The sequence below is a fragment of the Crinia signifera genome, chromosome 9 (assembly GCF_055691185.1).
Source record: "Crinia signifera chromosome 9, ASM5569118v1, whole genome shotgun sequence".
NCBI classification, from domain to species: Eukaryota; Metazoa; Chordata; class Amphibia; order Anura; family Myobatrachidae; genus Crinia; species Crinia signifera.
The window spans coordinates 55,737,553-55,753,431 of NC_139225.1; the positions used below are offsets into that span (position 1 = coordinate 55,737,553).

General features: G+C 47.7%; 1 protein-coding gene and 2 long non-coding RNA genes across 4 annotated transcripts; 2 read left to right on the top strand and 1 right to left on the bottom strand.

Annotated features, from left to right (window-relative positions):
• The first annotated feature begins 3,998 nt into the window (after nt 1-3,998).
• On the top strand, nt 3,999-7,311 carry LOC146036593 (uncharacterized). Of its 2 annotated transcripts, none has more exons than XR_014460872.1 (5): nt 3,999-4,271; nt 6,445-6,553; nt 6,637-6,743; nt 6,827-6,953; nt 7,050-7,311. It is a non-coding gene; the product is annotated as an uncharacterized LOC146036593 (long non-coding RNA). The 2 variants fall into 2 exon arrangements; XR_014460873.1 differs by lacking the exon at nt 3,999-4,271 and adding an exon at nt 6,253-6,361.
• LOC146036591 (uncharacterized) lies at nt 4,923-5,595 on the top strand. Its single transcript, XR_014460871.1, has 4 exons — nt 4,923-5,031; nt 5,115-5,221; nt 5,305-5,411; nt 5,495-5,595. It is a non-coding gene; the product is annotated as an uncharacterized LOC146036591 (long non-coding RNA).
• A 1,386-nt stretch (nt 7,312-8,697) lies between the features above and the next one.
• LOC146036594 (uncharacterized) lies at nt 8,698-9,992 on the bottom strand. The gene is made up of 2 exons (XM_083160541.1): nt 9,742-9,992; nt 8,698-9,648 (listed from the first exon to the last, which is right to left on the bottom strand). Exon 2 carries the CDS (start codon nt 9,578-9,580, stop codon nt 8,972-8,974), a length of 609 nt encoding a protein of 202 aa, XP_083016667.1. The 5' UTR covers nt 9,581-9,648; nt 9,742-9,992; the 3' UTR covers nt 8,698-8,971.
• Between the last annotated feature and the right edge of the window lie 5,887 nt (nt 9,993-15,879).

The window sequence follows — 15,879 nt, forward strand, 5'->3', positions numbered from 1 at the left end:
GCTTCGTCATGGTGCAAAAATGTGCTGTGCTTCCTGCTGCTGGGTCTGAGAGCTGCCGGGTCACGTGATGTGGGTGTTAACACATTAAAAATATTATCTGCCCATACTATATATATTCACACACACACACACACATATATATATATATATATATATATATAAATATTGCACTGGGCAGTGTGCTTTGATTCCTGGTACCTTTGTACCACAGTTTGTTACAGTATATTGCTTCAGGCTCTGGGCAGTATTCAATGAGAAAAGTTCTCCGTGTTTTGTGGAGAATTTGTGCTTTTTTCGCCGTGGAGAGAGTTTTTTTTTCTCCAAAGGCGAGCCACCCTATTCAATGTGACATTTTCGCCGTCGGAGAACAGTGATTTATTGCGTGCTCTCCGTCTTTTACTCGCCGCCACTCTCCGCGTGTTGTCAATGGGATTTTACATGTAGATTCTCCGTCTCTCGCCGTCACTCTCCATGAGTGTATTCAATGCGAAGATGGAGAATAAATTTCTAGGTAAAGTTCTCCGTGCCTCTCCGTGTATCCCTCGTCATCTTTTCATGGAGAAAAGTATTCTGAATTCATGCAATAAGCATTTTGCAGTGTTAATATAAACTGTACTAGTGTATTTTAATTTATTTTGAGTTTCCTTCAAGTTCATTTTGTTCTCCAAGTTCATTATAAATATATATCTGATTTATAAGTTTATTTTTTTTTTACCCAGCATGCATTATTTTACCCATGATTCTCCACACGTTTTTTACCCATGAATCACCTCCCCACCTCACTCCTTCGTTTGGCCTTTGAGGAGATAACACAGCTTTTGCAGTCTGCTGTTTGGAAACGTTTTTTCAGGGTAATTTGCGTTTTTTTGCATTTGTCTGCAATTTCTTAACACTGTCTACAGTTATGGAGTTGTTTAGGGACACTTTTGTCACGTTCATGCTGAATGCCTGCGTGGAGGAGGAATCAGACTTGGATGATGGCACTAGTGTTTCGGCGATAGCTCCATTAGGTGAGGCAGTGCGGGTTTCAGTCCCACGTCCACGCCATTTTCGTAGTAGGCGTGAACTGGGTGATCTCACCGAGGCGGAGGTGATATCTAATTATCGCCTTTCGTCTGAGGCAATCCACATGCTCTATGATCTCATGGAGCCAGACCTGGTCGCTCGGGGACGGGGCAATCACGCACTCACCGGTTTCCAGAAACTGTTGGGTGCGTTGCATTTTTTTGCGTCGGGCACATTCCAGCCCACTTTGAGCCAAACCTGCGGATACTCACAGCCGACCCTTTCGCGCTGTATAGGCCAGGTCATAAAGGCATTCCGCAAATTGACAACCCAGTTTATAAAATTCCCAGATCAAGAGAGCGGTTGGAATGAGATCAGATTTGTTTTTTATTCAAAATGGAAGTTCCCCAATGTGCTGGGCGCGATCGACTGCACCCATGTGGCGTTCAGACCACCGCGTGAAAGTGAGGAGTGTTTTCGCAATCGAAAACATTTTCACTCACTGAACGTTCAGGTGGTCTGCGACCACCGAATGAAAATTACTGATTTACTCGTGGGTTTTCCTGGGTCGGCCCACGACTCGTTCATTTTAAGCCAGTCTGCCTTGTATGCCGATTTCGAGCACGGTCGAATGCCGGACGGCTGGCTGTTAGGTGAGTAGCCTATTCCTTTTTTTTTTTTTTGTTATTGCAATACAAATATCTACAATTGTATTTTTTCATTTTTTGATATAGGTGATGGCGGTTATCCCAATAAGGACTGGCTCCTGACCCCATTGTCTGATCCGGTGGGCGAAGCTGCAGAAAACTACCAAAAGGCTCATACGACAGCGAGGGCAGTAATTGAGCGAACCTTCGGTGTCCTTAAAAGCCGGTTCAGATGTTTAGACAAGACCGGTGGAGCCCTTTTATACTCACCGGCGAAGGTTTGCGGTATAATTAATGCCTGTTGTGTGCTACACAACATTTGTATCGCAAACCGTTTGCCGGTGACTGTAGATGCCGAGGTTTTCCGGCATGGGGACCTTTCTACAGATTTGCACACCGGTATGAATGAACGAGATACAGCGAGAGCTCGACTCATCCGGACTTATTTTTCACGCTGTGAGTATTTTTATTCCATAGTTTCTTATTTTTTTATAAATATATTTTTTTAATGCTATCTATATTTTTATTTCATGTTTTTCAGAGTTTATTTGGCGTGGTTCTTTTTGTTTACATCTGTTGGCCCACTAGTTTGGTTGTTCCTTGTTGTTTGCCGATCATTTTGTTGAACTTATGCTACTTTGGAGCTGTCACCAGGTGAGCATCGCTTCCCCATGGTTATGGTGGGAGGAATGGGGCACTGTGTAATGTTAATAATACCTTCTTTTTCTCTTCTAGCTTCTTCAGTTGGAATAGTTTTTTGGGCCTACAGATGAATACCTGTGTATATGGGCAGGGGCGGATTGGGAATTAAAACCAGCCCGGGAAATATTTTGAAGCAGCCCTAATGGAGTCGGTAGTGTAGCTGCGCGCCGGAGGCGCGCCGATTTTTTTTGGGGGTGTGGCCTATCAATATGGGGGTGTGGCCTATTTCAACAAGGCCACACCCAATTTTTGCCGCTGTGAGGGCATGGCTAGTGGCTCTCTGAGCTGCTGGCTATGTCCCCAGCCCCTCAGGCTGCAGAATAGGCGCATGCGTACAGCGTTTATTCTGCAGCCTGTGGGGCTGGGGAGATATAGACAGCGGGGGGGGGGGGGGGCGGGGGTGAAAGGGGGTCTCCCAACACAGTAGAGTGGCAGGGTGGAAGAGGATGCAGGGAGGGAGGGGGGATGGAGGGTGGCGTAGAATGCTGGGAGGAGAGATGCAGAGTGGCCGAGAATGAAGGGAGTGAGGATTTACACAGGGTGGCACAGGACGCAGAGTGTGTGGGGCATGGTGGCCCAGGATGCAGGGTAGGAGTGGGAATGCAGAGTGGCAGAGGATGCAGGGAGGGGAGTCACAAAGTGGTGGAGGATGCAGGGAGGGGAGACAGTGATGCCCATTATACATATGCCACACACCGTGATGCCCATTATACATTTGCCGCACACCGTGATGCCCATTATACATATGCCACACACCGTGAGGCTCATTATACATATACCACACACCGTGATGCCCAATATACATATGCCAAACACCGTGATGCTCATTATACATATGCCTCACACCGTGATGCCCATTATACATATGCCACACACACCGTGATGACCAATATACATATGCCAATAGAATTCAGTGTCAGTCACTGTTACAGATAAAATGTTTCTGCATGCTGCCATACTGAGCTTAGGGGATGGGTGACACATGGACACTTTTAAATCCAAATGCACAATTTCTGGGCATGCCACAATATGTAAGTGTGACTCCAGCTGTGCATCAATGGGGCAAACACATCACTTGCGACGCTCCCCCTACCCCTTGCGCATACCTCCACGCCGACGTCAGGCCCCGCTCCGGATGTTTGCAGCCTTTTTCAGGAGCCCTCTGGCGTTCTTGTGGCGTCTGAACACACGTGTGGCCGGGCAAAGCAGCCAGCCAGCCTTTCCCCGGACCGCGGGAGCGGCTGTGTGCGCACGCGCATGCGCACCAGCTCTCCCGCGGCCATTTTAAATGTGGGACAATGCGAGGCCGGCCGCGGCCATCTTTAATCAGGGAACAGTGCACGGAGATGCCGCGGCCGGCCCTGTAAAAGAGGGAGGGAGGGAAGGAAGAAGGGCGGGCGGGCGAGAGGCTGGAGCAGGACGCAAAGCGGCAGAGTCTCACTGGACCGCGGGAGCAGCTGCGTGCGCCGCGCATGCGCACCAGCGCTCCCGCGGCCATTTTAACTGTGCCGAAGTCGAGGCCGGCCGCGGCCATCTTTACTAAGGGCAAAGTTCAAGAAGATGCCGCGGCCGGCCCTGTGAAGGAGGGAGGGAGGGAGGGCGGCCAGACCATAACAAGCGGCAGCCTCTGTCTGGACCGCGGGAGCAGCTGCGTGCGCCGCGCATGCGCACCAGCACTCCCGCGGCCATTTTAACTTTGGCACAGCTCGAGGCCGGCCGCGGCCATCTTTACATAGGGCAAAATGCACGTAGATGCCGCGGCCGGCCCTGTAAAGGAGGGAGGGCGGCCTTTCACTTAAAAAATATGCCGGCCCACCGGGAAACAGCCCGGTTTCCCGGTAGGCCAATCCGCCCCTGTATATGGGTAACCCCTGCTGTTGTGATGCAGCTTGCCTGATTCCCAGGAGCTGTCACCAGGTGAGCATCGCTTCCCCATGGGGAAGGTGGGAGGAATGGGGCCCTGTGTAATGTTAATAATACACCTTCTTTTTCTCTTCTAGCTTCTTCAGGCGGAATGGTTTTGGGACCTACAGATGAATACCTGTGTATATGGGGGAACCCCTGCTGTTGTGATGCAGCTTGCCTGATTCCCAGGAGCTGTCACCAGGTGAGCATCGCTTCCCCATGGGGAAGGTGGGAGGAATGGGGCCCTGTGTAATGTTAATAATACACCTTCTTTTTCTCTTCTAGCTTCTTCAGGCGGAATGGTTTTGGGACCTACAGATGAATACCTGTGTATATGGGGGAACCCCTGCTGTTGTGATGCTGCTTGCCTGATTCCCAGGAGCTGTCACCAGGTGAGCATCGCTTCCCCATGGGGAAGGTGGGAGGAATGGGGCCCTGTGTAATGTTAATAATACACCTTCTTTTTCTCTTCTAGCTTCTTCAGGCGGAATGGTTTTGGGACCTACAGATGAATACCTGTGTATATGGGGGAACCCCTGCTGTTGTGATGCTGCTTGCCTGATTCCCAGGAGCTGTCACCAGGTGAGCATCGCTTCCCCATGGGGAAGGTGGGAGGAATGAGGCCCTGTGTAATGTTAATAATACACCTTCTTTTTCTCTTCTAGCTTCTTCAGGCGGAATGGTTTTGGGACCTACAGATGAATACCTGTGTATATGGGGGAACCCCTGCTGTTGTGATGCTGCTTGCCTGATTCCCAGGAGCTGTCACCAGGTGAGCATCGCTTCCCCATGGGGAAGGTGGGAGGAATGGGGCCCTGTGTAATGTTAATAATACACCTTCTTTTTCTCTTCTAGCTTCTTCAGGCGGAATGGTTTTGGGACCTACAGATGAATACCTGTGTATATGGGGGAACCCCTGCTGTTGTGATGCAGCTTGCCTGATTCCCAGGAGCTGTCACCAGGTGAGCATCGCTTCCCCATGGGGAAGGTGGGAGGAATGGGGCCCTGTGTAATGTTAATAATACACCTTCTTTTTCTCTTCTAGCTTCTTCAGGCGGAATGGTTTTGGGACCTACAGATGAATACCTGTGTATATGGGGGAACCCCTGCTGTTGTGATGCAGCTTGCCTGATTCCCAGGAGCTGTCACCAGGTGAGCATCGCTTCCCCATGGGGAAGGTGGGAGGAATGGGGCCCTGTGTAATGTTAATAATACACCTTCTTTTTCTCTTCTAGCTTCTTCAGGCGGAATGGTTTTGGGACCTACAGATGAATACCTGTGTATATGGGGGAACCCCTGCTGTTGTGATGCAGCTTGCCTGATTCCCAGGAGCTGTCACCATGTGAGCATCGCTTCCCCATGGGGAAGGTGGGAGGAATGGGGCCCTGTGTAATGTTAATAATACACCTTCTTTTTCTCTTCTAGCTTCTTCAGGCGGAATGGTTTTGGGACCTACAGATGAATACCTGTGTATATGGGGGAACCCCTGCTGTTGTGATGCTGCTTGCCTGATTCCCAGGAGCTGTCACCAGGTGAGCATCGCTTCCCCATGGGGAAGGTGGGAGGAATGAGGCCCTGTGTAATGTTAATAATACACCTTCTTTTTCTCTTCTAGCTTCTTCAGGCGGAATGGTTTTGGGACCTACAGATGAATACCTGTGTATATGGGGGAACCCCTGCTGTTGTGATGCTGCTTGCCTGATTCCCAGGAGCTGTCACCAGGTGAGCATCGCTTCCCCATGGGGAAGGTGGGAGGAATGGGGCCCTGTGTAATGTTAATAATACACCTTCTTTTTCTCTTCTAGCTTCTTCAGGCGGAATGGTTTTGGGACCTACAGATGAATACCTGTGTATATGGGGGAACCCCTGCTGTTGTGATGCTGCTTGCCTGATTCCCAGGAGCTGTCACCAGGTGAGCATCGCTTCCCCATGGGGAAGGTGGGAGGAATGAGGCCCTGTGTAATGTTAATAATACACCTTCTTTTTCTCTTCTAGCTTCTTCAGGCGGAATGGTTTTGGGACCTACAGATGAATACCTGTGTATATGGGGGAACCCCTGCTGTTGTGATGCTGCTTGCCTGATTCCCAGGAGCTGTCACCAGGTGAGCATCGCTTCCCCATGGGGAAGGTGGGAGGAATGGGGCCCTGTGTAATGTTAATAATACACCTTCTTTTTCTCTTCTAGCTTCTTCAGTTGGAATAGTTTTTTGGGACCTACAGATGAATACCTGTGTATATGGGGGAACCCCTGCTGTTGTGATGCTGCTTGCCTGATTCCCAGGAGCTGTCACCAGGTGAGCATCGCTTCCCCATGGGGAAGGTGGGAGGAATGGGGCCCTGTGTAATGTTAATAATACACCTTCTTTTTCTCTTCTAGCTTCTTCAGGCGGAATGGTTTTGGGACCTACAGATGAATACCTGTGTATATGGGGGAACCCCTGCTGTTGTGATGCTGCTTGCCTGATTCCCAGGAGCTGTCACCAGGTGAGCATCGCTTCCCCATGGGGAAGGTGGGAGGAATGGGGCCTTGTGTAATTGGAATAATACCTTCTGTTTTTTTCTTCCAGCATCTTCCGTCGGTTGATCCCAAATGGCTGTGGAGTGATGTGTGTCACCCCCTACTTTTCGAACAGGCTGGACCTGATGATGTGTGCTCCATGACTACTTTATATGTCGACTTGCTGCTGTTATCAGGTGAGTGTCGCACTATCAGGAAGACATCCTTATTTGTACTTTAATATAAATCTACTTATCAATAAAAATGATAGTTGAAAAAAAATTGTCTTACAGATTCCTCCGAATATTTGGGAACACTTGCCCTGGTCCTTTACCATGAGAACAATTTGGTACATTTGCCCTGGACCTTTCGGACACTTGCCCTGGACCTATACCTTTGGGACACTTGCCATGGACCTATACCTTTGGGACACTTGCCCTGGACCTATACCTTTGGGACACTTGCCCTGGACCTATACCTATACCTAAGGGCTATACCTTCTGAACATTAATGGACACTTGCAATGAATCTACACCTTGTTAACAATTTAAACACTTGACACACCACTTTTTTTTCTTTTTTTATTAGAAAAAAATTACATAATTATGTTTCATGTTAAAAATAAAAGTGTTGAGAAATTTCAATTGTCTTTCATTACTTTGTAATCTTCATTTGATTGCAGTAGAACCTACCTGTAATTAAAAACAGATAAAATAAATTAATAATGTATTTATTGCAAACACTTGCAAAGAGCAGTTGTTCTATCTCACAGGCCAAAGGCTGGAGTCCAGCGCTTGGCCTGTGCGATAACACAAGTGCACGGTTGGGTGAGTGCGTGGAGCCTGTGGAATGGAGCTTTGCTGGCGCAAACACTTGCAAAGAGCAAAGAGCAGTTGTTCTATCTCACAGGCCAAAGGCTGGAGTCCAGCGCTTGGCCTGTGCGATAACACAAGTGCACGGTTGGGTGGGTGCGTGGAGCCTGTGGAATGGAGCTTTGCTGGCGCAAACACTTGCAAAGAGCAGTTGTTCTATCTCACAGGCCAAAGGCTGGAGTCCAGCGCTTGGCCTGTGCGATAACACAAGTGCACGGTTGGGTGGGTGCGTGGAGCCTGTGGAATGGAGCTTTGCTGGCGCAAACACTTGCAAAGAGCAGTTGTTCTATCTCACAGGCCAAAGGCTGGAGTCCAGCGCTTGGCCTGTGCGATAACACAAGTGCACGGTTGGGTGGGTGCGTGGAGCCTGTGGAATGGAGCTTTGCTGGCGCAAACACTTGCAAAGAGCAGTTGTTCTATCTCACAGGCCAAAGGCAGGAGTCCAGCGCTTGGCCTGTGCGATAACACAAGTGCACGGTTGGGTGGGTGCGTGGAGCCTGTGGAATGGAGCTTTGCTGGCGCAAACACTTGCAAAGAGCAGTTGTTCTATCTCACAGGCCAAAGGCTGGAGTCCAGCGCTTGGCCTGTGCGATAACACAAGTGCACGGTTGGGTGGGTGCGTGGAGCCTGTGGAATGGAGCTTTGCTGGCGCAAACACTTGCAAAGAGCAGTTGTTCTATCTCACAGGCCAAAGGCTGGAGTCCAGCGCTTGGCCTGTGCGATAACACAAGTGCACGGTTGGGTGGGTGCGTGGAGCCTGTGGAATGGAGCTTTGCTGGCGCAAACACTTGCAAAGAGCAGTTGTTCTATCTCACAGGCCAAAGGCTGGAGTCCAGCGCTTGGCCTGTGCGATAACACAAGTGCACCGTTATTGTAACTCACCATTATGCGATCATGTTGTCTCATTCTGTCCGCTTCAAAAATAGATGAGTCACGATTTCAACTCTAACCAATCTTCTTTGCAACATCTGAAAAAAAAATTAGGGAAAAATGGTGATACATCTGGCATTCAATATAACATATTTCACAAACAAAATTAAAGATTTTTGGGAAAAAAGAAAATGTGGGATCAGATTGCTGTTTTTTGGCCCATTATTACATCCACCATTGTTAAGGAGCTCTCATCATTTCCCAACAATTTACAATGCATGCACGCGCATCCATTGCATATCTGTAACGCCCAACTCCTTTATGAACACAGCTGAAAATGTAAAAGCAGGGGTTAAATAAACACACAAAATTGAACAAAATAGAAAGAAGGGATGAGAACATAAACATAAATAAGTAAGAATTAAGATAATAGACATACAAATCAAAATATATAAGGAAATATACAACCGTGTTCACAATGTGTGCTCCTCTTCCTCCTCAGCTGGTGCTTGGGTGGTTGATGCTCTTTCAGGTGTTGAGTGTCTTGGTGGTCTGCTTGGCCTTTGGACGGTGCTTGACGGAGGTGGATGGCTGTACAGTCCAGAGTATCCTTGGTAAGACTGGGATGGACCATACATGAATGTAGGTGGATGCACAGGCTGCTGGTGTAGATGTGGCGTCGTTAGGTCTGAACTTCTTTGTTGTCCCACGTAGTCCTGTTCATTCCTGGTCCTCAGGCAGTTGGCAATTAGCATGCAGCTTGCAGAGATTTGAGTCTGGCAAGCAGACATGTTCCTCAAGGTCTCCTGTTGACACGTGACGTTCTCTACCAGCTTGTAGATTCCCGTTGTCAAAATCTGAATGCTTTCTCGAAGTCCCTTGCTGTCTTCTTGTCGTCTGCGTTCGGATTCCAGCCAGTCTTCATGACGTCGTCTTTCGATTTCTGCCCAGTCCTCTTGCCTTCGTCTTTCAATGTCAGCCATTGATGTTGCCAGCGTTTCCAGGTGCCTCTCCATGGCAGTCATCCGTTGTTCCATCATGAGGCGGTACTGGTTCTGGCTGTCTTCGATGACTGCTGCCATTTGACGTACTCTCTGCACACGTGATGGAGTCTGGCGTTGCTGGATGTCTTCAATCAGCTGCAAGTCCGCTACAATAATCAAGAAAAGATTGTCTGAGAAACTGCAAAATGACCCATTTTTATAACTGTAACACAAGGTTTAAAATAAGGATTATAGCTTACGTTGCAATGGCGGTGTTGTTATTGCATCCACCTCCTCTTCCTCCGATTCCTCTACGATATCCAGGTTGGAAAGCTGGAAACTCGGTTGTTGAATGGAAAATCCTGTTTCTTCTGTTCGCTGGGAAGTAGACAAACTGCTTCCTTCAAATCCAATGAAGGTGTCTTCAGTCACATTTGAGCTTTCCAAGTGACTAAGTGGACAAAGTTCCAGGGTGAAGGTCTCTTGTGCCGTCGATTCTTCGTCGGGTGGATTTTCCTGGTTGATTGTAGTTGGAGCTGGTGCAGTTACAGCTGCTGTGTTTTCTGCTTGAACATCTGTTATACAAATGTCAGAAAATCATTTAAGTTGAAAAGTGTAAAAAAAATTCTCATATGTTAATCACAAATGCTTACCCTCCTGTGGTCTTTGCGAAGAGGTTCCTGCTGGTGTTTCCTCTCGTCGTCTTCTGTGCTGTCTGGGAATCGCATCTGCCTGTGCATTCAACACTTCGGCCCGGCGTACATTAGACTCCACCGAACCTGGTACTCCTTCAACCATGATGGGATTGAAGTGGGCCTGGATGACTTCCTCCCATGGAAGCCATTTCATATGTAATGGAGAGCCTCCTCCAGTCCCCAAACCATGTTGCCGTACCTTTCCCATCTTCTTCTTCGTTTGCTGGCGACAGTCATTGAATCGTTTGTGGCATTTGTCTGCATCCTTTGGGTTGCCACTCACAGCTGTAACCTATGATGGAAGTGAAAATATACATCAATAAATCTGGAATTAAACTGGAAAAAGGACCTTATGAACAAGTTGAATTAAAAGGATGTAAACAGCTGTAGAGCGTACCTTCTCAGCAATGTATGACCAGATCTTGTTTCGCTCCTTGAAGCTGGTCTCCTGTCTGCGTACACCAAACAGCTTGTCCTGGAATTTGTACGCGTATTCCACCAGAACATTATTCTCCGTTGTAGTGAACGGAGTGTTCTCTTCCGCTGTTGCATCCTCTGTGGGTCCCTTCTTCTTCCGTCCTCTTTTTTTCTTTGGTGCAGACGGTTGTGCACCCGATCCACTGGGTTGTTCCTCATCTGTGGCCTGTTTTTTGAAAAAATGATTAAACAAAAATTAGTTTGGTTTTGATTGTATGTCATCCTGGTGTGCATATTCATTATTCCGTAAGTTACAGTACCTGTCTTCTTTTAGTTATTGTTTGTGTGCGTTGCACTCCTTGTCCTTGGCTTTCCGCTACATCCTGCACCGGCCGGTTAGGATTCCTCGCCAACGTAGGAATGGTCTCCGTTTCTTCCTCCCTTGATTCCATTGCTTCCTGACTGGACTCACCTGTATGGGAAAAAAGAGGGGAAGGGGGTCCACGTGCTCTGTTTGGCCTCGACATACCTGTTGTATATAAAGGAGAAAAAAATAGATGAGAAATCCGTCTGAAACACATTTACACCCCCAAAAGCCCCATGCAAGGTCAGATCACACACCCAGGAGAGGGGGGCACCCACCCCCACCCCCAAAAGCCATGCTGCATGCTTTAAAGAAAAAATGCACTTTGCAAGAAAAAAAGCACCATTTAAAAAAAAAAAAAAAACCTTGCAAAGGGGGACCCAGGGCCACGCCCGAAGCAAGCTGGGCACCCCCTAAGACCCCAAAAAAGCATGCAGCATGACTTTTGGTGGAAAAAAACATGAAAAACACATCTGAAACACATTTACACCCCCAAAAGCCCCATGCAAGGTCAGATCACACACCCAGGAGAGGGGGGCACCCACCCCCACCCCCAAAAGCCATGCTGCATGCTTTAAAGAAAAAATGCACTTTGCAAGAAAAAAAGCACCATTTAAAAAAAAAAAAAAACCTTGCAAAGGGGGAGCCAGGGCCACGCCCGAAGCAAGCTGGGCACCCCCTAAGACCCCAAAAAAGCATGCAGCATGACTTTTGGTGGAAAAAAAACATGAAAAACACATCTGAAACACATTTACACCCCCAAAAGCCCCATGCAAGGTCAGATCACACACCCAGGAGAGGGGGGCACCCACCCCCACCCCCAAAAGCCATGCTGCATGCTTTAAAGAAAAAATGCACTTTGCAAGAAAAAAAGCACCATTTAAAAAAAAAAACCCAACCTTGCAAAGGGGGAGCCAGGGCCACGCCCGAAGCAAGCTGGGCACCCCCTAAGACCCCAAAAAAGCATGCAGCATGACTTTTGGTGGAAAAAAAAAAACATGAAAAACACATCTGAAACACATTTACACCCCCAAAAGCCCCATGCAAGGTCAGATCACACACCCAGGAGAGGGGGGCACCCACCCCCACCCCCAAAAGCCATGCTGCATGCTTTAAAGAAAAAATGCACTTTGCAAGAAAAAAAGCACCATTTAAAAAAAAACCCCCAACCTTGCAAAGGGGGAGCCAGGGCCACGCCCGAAGCAAGCTGGGCACCCCCTAAGACCCCAAAAAAGCATGCAGCATGACTTTTGGTGGAAAAAAAAAAAACATGAAAAACACATCTGAAACACATTTACACCCCCAAAAGCCCCATGCAAGGTCAGATCACACACCCAGGAGAGGGGGGCACCCACCCCCACCCCCAAAAGCCATGCTGCATGCTTTAAAGAAAAAATGTACTTTGCAAGAAAAAAAGCACCATTTAAAAAAAAAAACCCAACCTTGCAAAGGGGGAGCCAGGGCCACGCCCGAAGCAAGCTGGGCACCCCCTAAGACCCCAAAAAAGCATGCAGCATGACTTTTGGTGGAAAAAAAAAACATGAAAAACACATCTGAAACACATTTACACCCCCAAAAGCCCCATGCAAGGTCAGATCACACACCCAGGAGAGGGGGGCACCCACCCCCACCCCCAAAAGCCATGCTGCATGCTTTAAAGAAAAAATGCACTTTGCAAGAAAAAAAGCACCATTTAAAAAAAAAAACCCAACCTTGCAAAGGGGGAGCCAGGGCCACGCCCGAAGCAAGCTGGGCACCCCCTAAGACCCCAAAAAAGCATGCAGCATGACTTTTGGTGGAAAAAAAAAAAACATGAAAAACACATCTGAAACACATTTACACCCCCAAAAGCCCCATGCAAGGTCAGATCACACACCCAGGAGAGGGGGGCACCCACCCCCACCCCCAAAAGCCATGCTGCATGCTTTAAAGAAAAAATGCACTTTGCAAGAAAAAAAGCACCATTTAAAAAAAAAAACCCAACCTTGCAAAGGGGGAGCCAGGGCCACGCCCGAAGCAAGCTGGGCACCCCCTAAGACCCCAAAAAAGCATGCAGCATGACTTTTGGTGGAAAAAAAAAAAACATGAAAAACACATCTGAAACACATTTACACCCCCAAAAGCCCCATGCAAGGTCAGATCACACACCCAGGAGAGGGGGGCACCCACCCCCACCCCCAAAAGCCATGCTGCATGCTTTAAAGAAAAAATGCACTTTGCAAGAAAAAAAGCACCATTTAAAAAAAAAACCCCAACCTTGCAAAGGGGGAGCCAGGGCCACGCCCGAAGCAAGCTGGGCACCCCCTAAGACCCCAAAAAAGCATGCAGCATGACTTTTGGTGGAATAAAAAAAAAAACATGAAAAACACATCTGAAACACATTTACACCCCCAAAAGCCCCATGCAAGGTCAGATCACACACCCAGGAGAGGGGGGCACCCACCCCCACCCCCAAAAGCCATGCTGCATGCTTTAAAGAAAAAATGCACTTTGCAAGAAAAAAAGCACCATTTAAAAAAAAAAAAAAAACCTTGCAAAGGGGGACCCAGGGCCACGCCCGAAGCAAGCTGGGCACCCCCTAAGACCCCAAAAAAGCATGCAGCATGACAATAAAAGCCAAAAAAATCAGCAAAATCAAACAACAAAACAATATCAACTGATCACACAATGCACAACTGCCATAGCCCCCCCTAAAGTAAAACCAAAACCCCCATAGCGGGCGACATAACACTACACAGATTTCTCACCTAAAAAAAAAAAAAACAAATTCCACACTCCAAACTCCACTCCTCTCCTCTCTCCGGGGGTGCGTAGGCTCCTGAATTCAGGTAGGTTAGTAGGTGCTGAACAACTGCTCTCTGCTCTCTGCTCTCTGCAGTTCTCCAACGGCGAGAGTGCGCAGCAGAGAATTTATTTATATGGGACGGGAGAGCGGGAAATCATTCTCCCGCCCTCCTCCCATGTCACCTCATTCTCCGGATTGGCTGATACTCGCCGCGAGGGGCGGCGAGTATCTGCCGCATTGAATATTTACTAAAGTCCCGTGACGGAGAATCTCCAAACATGGAGAATCTCCGCAAAATCACGGAGAGTGCACGGCGAGCAAAAAAAAATGCTCGCCGTGCACGGAGAATATTTTCATTGAATACTGCCCTCTGTCTCTCACTGTACAATAAACACACTTTTTACAAGAACAATGAATGTATTAACTGGATAGATCTACGCCTCCGCTACCCCTTTTCAGCAAGTCAAACAGAATATTATTTATATCTTTCTGTTAACAAACATTGTCAACCACATAACCAAATAGAAGCATCGGAAAGGAGCCACAGCCTATGAAATATTCTACAGATGAGACAGGAATTGGGGGTTATTCGTGATTACAAATGCAAAACACTAGATTCCACTTTTTTTTCTAATAGGCCTATTTCTTAGAAGGGGCCTGATGAGTCTACCTAACACAGTATTAAGGAAACTCCGGGTGAGATTTAATAGGATAAGAGATTCAGAAAGATTTGGGAAGAAATCTCCAGTTTTTTTAAAGCGGCAATCATTTACACTGCAAAATCATACTGGAATGATTGTAAATGATTGCCGCTTTAAAAAAAACTGGAGATTTCTTACCAAATCTCTCACTTTCTGAATCACTCATCCTATTAAATTTCACCCTCCATGTCACAGTGTGTCATCGGACTCCCGGATCCACCTGCTTAACTGAACAGGCAGCTGTAATCTCTGTTCTTCCAATCCACTGGCAGCTTCACTGCACAGGCTTCTATACTCTCCTATACGGGCTTTCTCTCCTCCCCCACCCCTACCGATCCTTCAGTGGTAGGGGTGGGGGAAGCTTTGATGTCCCACGGGTGGTAGGGGTATTATATCAACCGCTCAGCATGTAGGGCCTGTATCAGTAATTTTCACTAATTACCCCTTTACTGCACAGATGGTGGGAGAAGGGGGCATTGGGCTGAATGAAGGGGCCCTGATACATAACTTCCAGGGTGGTAGAGGATGTTTAATATGCAGAGGAGGGATGTATAGTGGAGTGGACTTATTATTCATAATTTTCTGGTGGGAGGACAGCTTGCTTGACTGCAGATATCTCCAGTTCCCGGAAATAGATTTCTTAGATTTTAATTAAAAACTAGAGAATCCCACCTACCAAATGACATTGGGGACTAGGGGATCAGAGTTCAGGAGGCAGAGCAATCTGCCAAGGAGAATATAAAACTACATACCAGGTGTGTGGAGCTGGAGCAGTAACCAGCTGCTGGAAGGCTGATATCTCTGGTTCTGGGAACATATACCCTCAGAAAAAGTCAGACAGAACCTGAAATATCTGACTAGGAAGAAAAATTAACAGGCTTGGATGGGGACCAGTGGCGGATTCAGGGGGGGCACCTGGGCACGTGCCCCCCCTGTCATTTCTTTTGTAGTTGAGGACCAGGGCTTTCCAACAAGCCCAGCCCCGTGTCTCTAGCCCCCCGGGAACATGAGATATCGCCTGGCAAATCTGTAACGTTTTTTCCCCATAGGATAATATGGGACCCGTCAATTCCGACCCCCACCCGGTTCCGACGGGTGCCAGTCCCCCCAAGGCATCACAGAAGCTTGTGATTGATCTCATTTAATTCCAAATCGCTGGGCCTTAAATATGATACCAGGCTGGTCCATATTGGTCATTCGGTTCCAGAGTTATTGCATGTAAACCGATTGTTTTATTTTTTAAATGTAATTTCATGGCTGTTCATGTTCTTTGAGGGCAGATTACTCTGGAACCAAACGTTCCAGTTTCACTGGACCAAAATCATTCAAAGCCCACTCAAATGTTCTTCAAGATGATACTTGTCTCATGTAAATGGGTCCGTTGGTTCCGAAGATATAGCTGGTTAAATGAGATAACTGGTTAAAGGGGAGGGGTG